This window comes from Sprattus sprattus (assembly GCF_963457725.1).
Source record: "Sprattus sprattus genome assembly, chromosome: 12".
Classification (NCBI taxonomy): domain Eukaryota; kingdom Metazoa; phylum Chordata; class Actinopteri; order Clupeiformes; family Clupeidae; genus Sprattus; species Sprattus sprattus.
Genome location: NC_137910.1, coordinates 14532052 through 14538947, shown reverse-complemented (window position 1 = coordinate 14538947; position 6896 = coordinate 14532052). Strand labels below are relative to the sequence as shown.

Below are 6896 nucleotides of genomic sequence, written 5' to 3'. Positions count from 1 at the left end.
CACTGTTGAAGCAAATTAAAAAAAATCTCTCCTCGCATTCAGACACAGTGCTTTTCTTTACAAGAAAAAAATCATGAGCGGATATAAGGTCTATCGATCTAAAGAGGAGATCGTGACCCATTTTAGTTCAGAGCGACCTGGCTGCCTTGCTCTGGAAATGTACCATCCCTGTGTATCACTGTCCCTTTTTTAGTACATGCCAGGTCAATATAGACTGAATCACAGATGAAGCTTAAGAGCAGTCTCTGCAATATGAGATTGAAAGGACGTAAATGCAGTTAGCAGAAAATAGATAAGGCTAACTTGCTGAATCATGGCACTGCATAGGTGAATAACAATGGTTCTGATCCTATAGCCTTACACACAATATGGTTGATAAATAAGGAAAAAGTACTGTTACATTGAACATGAATATGTGTTTAATTGCATGTAAATATTATTCTTTTCTGCCAACCTCTTGGCATGCCAGGTACTCCCGGGAGTTGTTTTTATGTAAATATGTATATTTATATATCACATGAATATATTTGCATCTATGTGTACATTGATTGTCTTCCACACAATAGGGATGAAACAAATACCACTTGTAGCAAATGCATATATGTGTATCTAAGAACAGAGCGCTGCTACTGACAGTAGCATCTCTTGCCTGACTGAAAGTGCTTGTTTGTTGTTGTTTTCACAGGCTTGCTGTGGACCGATGGATGTCCCTCCTCATCCTCCTCCTCTTCAGCCTCGATGGCTGCCAATGGCAACAGTTCTGAGCTCCTTGCTTGACTGCCAGCCCTGATCTCTGTAAAGACTCTTTTGCTTATCGTCTGATACACTCCACTCACTCCCACCCCCCCTACCCCCACTGTCAGAGCCACTGAGCTGCTCGGGCTAGTCAACCTCCACTGCTTCTACTGCCAGCCTCTTTCTCCATGGCTGGCCTGCTCGGATCACTGCTCCTGCTGGTGCTCCAGACGATCGCCGCCCCTCCGGAGTTCGTGCCGGCTGGCGATCTGGACCCGGAGGGCCTCCACTGGGCCAACGGGACGGCAGGCCCATCCCTAGCACCTCCGCCGGGCACTAGCCAGCGAGTGCCCCACAGCATCATCATCGGCGTGCGCAAGGGGGGCACCCGGGCACTGCTGGAGATGCTGGACATCCACCCGTCGGTGGCAGCGGCGGCCACCGAGGTGCACTTCTTCGACTGGGACGAGAACTACGCGCATGGCTTCGACTGGTACCGCAACCTCATGCCCTACTCGTACCCGCACCAAATCACCGTGGAGAAGACACCAGGCTACTTCACGTCGGCACTGGCGCCCGAGCGCATTCGCGCCATGAATGCCTCCATCAAGCTGCTACTGATCCTGCGTGACCCAGCCGAGCGCGTGGTCTCCGACTACACACAGGTCTACTTCAACCGGCTGGAGGCGCGCAAGCCCGTGCGGCCCATCGAGGATCTGCTGGTCCGCGGCGGTGCCCTCAACACGCGTTACAAGGCCATCCAGCGCAGCCTCTACCACCTGCACATGCGCAACTGGCTGCGGTACTTCCCGCTGGAGCAGATCCACCTGGTGGATGGCGACACGCTGGTGCGTGACCCGCTGCCCGAGCTGCGGCGCGTGGAGCGCTTCCTGGAGCTGCCGCCACGCATCACCGCCTCCAACTTCTACTTCAACCAGACCAAGGGCTTCTACTGCATCCGCAGCGACGGCCGCGAGCGCTGCCTGCACGAGTCCAAGGGCCGGCCGCACCCGCCTGTCAACGGAACCGTGCTCAGGCAGCTGCGCGCCTACTTCCGCCCTCACAACCGCAGCTTTTATAAGATGGTGGGACGCACCTTCCACTGGCACTGAGAGCAGTGCCCCCTGGTGGTGGGCACAGGTTTTGGACCCCCAAGGGCCCTCGATTTACCCCTCCCTCCATACTTCCCCAACCTGCTCTTGCTCCCGCCCCTTAGCCCCCAATTTAGCCATTCACAAGAACTAAAGGGCTGATTGACATGTTGACGGATGGCAGGGAAGATGGGAAACTTTAAGCACTTTACGAGCTAAGCCCACTAAAGCAAACATGCCTCTGAAATGCCTTTCACCGCAGAACAGTTATTGCATTTAAAAGAACAAAACTGTTAAAACTTTGCAGTTAAAACTGTTGAGAAAAAAAGAATATCCTGTAGGATAAATCCCTGATTTGGACTCAGTCCTCTGTACTGTAAAGTGAAGTAATGCCTGCTGCAGGCAACCATTTTTCTGTGAAATTCATGACCTTTTTTTTATTAGTTTATTTGTTTTTCTCCGTTTGATATACTTGTACTTGATAATAAATGGTTCAGCTTTAAAAGAAAAAAAAACTGAATCGTGGCATTTGAGTTCCCTGTGCTTCTTTCCATTCATCTTTGCATTTAGCTGCAGGCTACAAACCTTACCAGGTGCGGTTCACCGGGAGGTAGCATAGTCTGTAGCCTTTGGGAGAAAGAGAGAGAGTGAGCGACAAAGGAGTGTGGGAGGGTGGGAAATGCCCCCCCCCCCCTAAAGCAGCGGAGGCCGGTGAAAGGGTGCCCCCCCCCCCCCCCCCCCCCCTCCAGGGGTGCTGTAAAGCTGTGAAGGCCGGTTGCTAATGGGATGGGATGTGTGAGGCCCTGCGCGCCCCGCAGCAGAATGAGCTGAGTCACGGACGAAGAGTCAGTGCGTCTGACTCAGAACCGCGTCCCCCTCTCTCAACGCCTCCATCGTGTCCTCCAAGCCCTCCGCCTTGTAGGCAGTCGCATGCGGAGTCACACAGTCCCACTCTTCACTCAAACATCCGCATTGGCACAGGCTGATGCGTTTTGATAGTGTTTGTCCGACCCCGAATGCTCATGTGCTTCCCTGAAATAACAGCAGGACTCAGAACTGCACCCACACTCCGACCCGAGGAGAGAGCTGGCCTTTTCAGTTATGTACGGGAAAGGTCACTGAGCCTTGTTCATGAAATTGAATTTAAATGGAGCTGGTTGTTCATACTATGGGGTAAAATATTCCCATTTCTTACACATACATTTATGCATCTTATTCAAAATCCCTAAAACGAAACCAAATGCCCAAAAAAAAAGAGCAAGAGAATGCAGTAGCTCATGGCTCCACATACGGCATCTTTCCGGGGGGGGGTAATTTAGAGGGGGACACTCCCAGTACAGGCCCCCCTCCTGGGAGCAGGTACCCGGGGGCTGAAGTGCATGGCTCCGGTGCTCGTCAGCAGACGGGGGCTGCACCGGCTGTGACACTGACCCTCTGACCCTGGCAGCACTCTGCCGGCCGCGATGTGCATCCACCGTGAGCACTGTGTGTGTGTGTGTGTGTGTGCAGTGTGTGTGTGTGTGTGTGTGTGCAGTGTGTGTGTGTGTGTGTGTGTGCAGTGTGCATCCACGGTGAGCACTCACCTGTGAAAGATCTCAGCAGACATCCTCTCTGGGAGCCCCATCAGGCCACCAGCCTGACCCCGTTCTGGTCTGGCCACTGTGTGTGGGTGTGTGATTGTGTGTGACTGTCTCTCTCTCTCTTACTCTCACTCTCTCTCTCTCTGTATGTTTTCTTGCGTGTGGCCATTTTCTTACATCTCTTTGACGTCTGTCCTTGTGTATGTGTGTGTGTGTGTGTGTGTGTGTGTGTGTGTGTGAGTGTGTTTGTGTGTGCGTGTGTGTGTGTCTGTGTGTGTGTGAGGGCTTCGTCTGGGAGGCACCAGGCTGTGCAGGGTTGCGTGTCAGAGCATAGAGGCACCATGTTGACACACTCAGGTCACAGCAAAGGGCCGATTCTTTCTTTCTCTTTTCCACAAAACCACACAACGTGCCTTTCCCATGCAGGCCGAGATGTAGCAGTATTATAACTCTTCATCAAGTACAGGAAACTGTTTGTGTGACTATTGGTCCTCTCTTATTAGCACAGTAATAAAGCGACAGGATATTAAGTTATTACTGTAAGATACAAAGTAAAATACTAATTAAAAATATAGCTGCAAGCAGCGATGGCGGTTTCCTCCTCCAGACATTGCGAACCAGGGAAAAATGTATTTTTGTGACAATTTGTCATTGTATAGAAAGATCCATGCTGCAGACTTGCCAATGGGATATTACATTTCAAATGCATTACTTTGAAGATCCTCAAGGGCCATGGCTTCAAGCTAAGAGTGAGAAGGGGTGTGGTCATCCCTACATTTCCTTTAATGTTGTGTGTGTGTGCTTCAAAGGAGCCTGTCAGTGTGTGTGTGTGTGTGTGTGTGTGTGTGTGTGTGTGTGTGTGTGTGTGTGTGTGTGTGTGAGAGAGAGAATCTGGAGCACACACGCGCAAAGGAGCAGAGAGAGAGAGTCCTTCTACTGAAAATCACCCTAGAAATTAGCCAAGCATGCCTATTTCAAATATTCACCAAAAATCTACTTTTCATCTTACAGTCAATTTTTTTTCAGATTTGTGTTCTAAACATTCTCAAGTGTCTTCACATGAACTTGTGATTCAATCAGAGTATCACTTTTTGACCTGTTGATGTGTAAAGCATTGTTTAAGCGTTAACAATTTATCCAATTTGCTTTATATCAATCATTTTTGAAGATATGAAGTTGCCTTTGAACATGGCAACATGTTGTAGTGTCTGCCAGTGACATATCAAGTTTGGTGTTGATTTGTCAAAGATTTGCCAAGATATGACTTCACTTCCTGTTTGGCGACTTTTCTGCTGAATTTGAGTTGCTGTACCGGACAAACGGTTGTGAGGATAAAAATTCTGTTGATAACTTTTGTGAGGCTAGGTCTGAAGATCATCTCAGGAGATTTTGAAGAAGATTTGCCAAAAATTGTAGGAGGAGAAGGCTTTCAAAGGTTTTTGATAAAACCGGAAATAGCGGAAAATCTATATAACCGGAAATTGACGCCATTGGGTGGGTTTAATTCGTCTTGATCCAGGGAATCCAATGGTACCTCAATTTTGAAAATCGGTCATACGGTTCAAAAGTTGTGTGTGTTACAAAAGTCCAACTTTGACCTGTTGGTGGCGCTAGAGTGGTGTAATTAGAGCCATGAAACTTGGTGAGAATGAAGAAGGGACTGTCCTTAATGAGTGTGCCAAATTTCACAAAAAGTTACCATATGGTTCTAGGGGCTGCCATTGACTTCCATTGCAGCAACATAATAAGAAAGCCTACAATAACAATAGGTTACCTCCTACCGGAGGAAACCTAAAAATATATATATTTGAGAAATTAAATGGAAAAGGTATTGTGTGTGTATATGTGTGTGTGTGTGTGTTTGTGTTGACATCTTGTTTCTCTGTGAAACGAAGAAGACTGAAAGCGTGCCCCGCGCTTAAGGTATGTCTGCTGAAGCACTCCAGCATACGGGCCAATGCGGGGGCAAACTCTTAGTCTTCTGAAGCTAAATTAGGCAGCAGATATTGTGCACTGTATTATGGTGAATTCTTCCATCTGTGATTAAATATTCATTTGTTTGTTGATTTATATTTTATTGCTCTTTGCTCGGAGGGCAGGCCTTTGATGCAGTTGCTTGACTGTCTTTACAGAAGAGCGAGGATGCGCCAGTAATTTAGGTCATAAGGGAGGGGGGGGGGGGGGGCAAAGAGCTCGACTACACCTTACTCAAAGAACGGAAAGAGAAAAGAGAAAGGAGAAAGCCAAAGAGAGTAGAAGAGAAAAGCCCCTAAGGTGTAGGGCACTGCAGAAGGGGGCGTGTGGTCATAGCGTGGCGACTGCCACCATTTCTGTTTTTGCTGAAGATCTACGTTGAGGTTACACACTGAACTGTGGCTTCTTCTTGAAAGCATTCAGGACTTCATTCAGAAACCAGATTGGCATAGTTCAGTTTCTGCCATTTTCCCCTCGGTGCAGCATGGAAATCACTCATGAATAAGAAGCCTTACATCAGGAGGGGCAGAGCCCTGTAAAGTAGAGAGAGGAGCTGGAGACCTATTTATTAATGATCCTTTAAAAAAATAATCGGAACAACAAGGGGCTGTCTTTGAAAGGAAGTGCCATTTTTGATGAATGCTGCCCTAGATCCAGCCTACAGAGGGTTTTTCTGGTCTAAATGTTGTTTCCTGCTCGACCATATTTATTATGAATTCCTCTCATCTCAGCATTTTTCTGTTTTGCAAAAGCTGACATTAGTGGTGCATATTTCATACCAGTGTTTTCTGAGCTCCCCCCTCCCCCCAACGAGATCAGATACGGGAGAACAGAAAAACAACCTCCCCTGGGACAAGCCCTCCTGACTGTATGCCTGCGGAGCTATGGCATCATAAGCCCCCTCCTCTCTCTCTATCTCTCTCTCTCTCTCTCTCTCTCTCTCTCTCTGACCCAGAGTCCTCCACTTCGTCCTTCTCCTTCCCGGAAGCTTCGGGGCCTGGGGAGGATGGCGTGTCGGTTAGCGTGCCCATCTTGAGAGAGACGTGTCAGGAGGAATCTGTCTCTGGCGACGGGGAAAAAGCCAAGGTCCTCAGGCGCCAGCGACATTCCCCGCGGTCCTGCCCTGATGTGGCGGCCTGTGATGCGGCTAGAAAATGCAAAAAAATCAAGACAAAATGTCTTCATGACTAACCCTGATCATTATCCATCTTGGCGTTTGGTTCTCTGTGTGTGTATATGTATGCATGTGTGTGTGTGTGGGTGTGTGTGTGTGTGTGTGTGTGTGTGAAGGCTGCCCAGCGGCAATGTATCTCATTGTGCCAAAGGAGGCGTTAAATAAGAAGGTTAAATAATGACGACTGAACGGGGCACTGAACACAAGCAGGTTTTTTTCTCTCTCTTAACCTAATATTGCTCTCTTTATCTTTATCTTCTTTTTAAACGGATCTCCCTTTGGTCTATTTATCTTTTCCACCCGTTCCCCTCCTTGTCACAATGTTTTTCTGTCTGCATATTC

General features: G+C 48.3%; 1 protein-coding gene across 1 annotated transcript; it reads left to right on the top strand.

Annotated features, from left to right (window-relative positions):
• Positions 1 to 923: 923 nt before the first annotated feature.
• hs3st1l1 (heparan sulfate (glucosamine) 3-O-sulfotransferase 1-like1) lies at positions 924 to 1847 on the top strand (the record flags this gene model as incomplete). Its single annotated transcript, XM_080849379.1, has 1 exon — positions 924 to 1847. The coding sequence occupies one exon, from the start codon at positions 924 to 926 to the stop codon at positions 1845 to 1847; it is 924 nt and encodes a 307-aa protein (XP_080705505.1).
• Positions 1848 to 6896: the final 5049 nt, after the last annotated feature.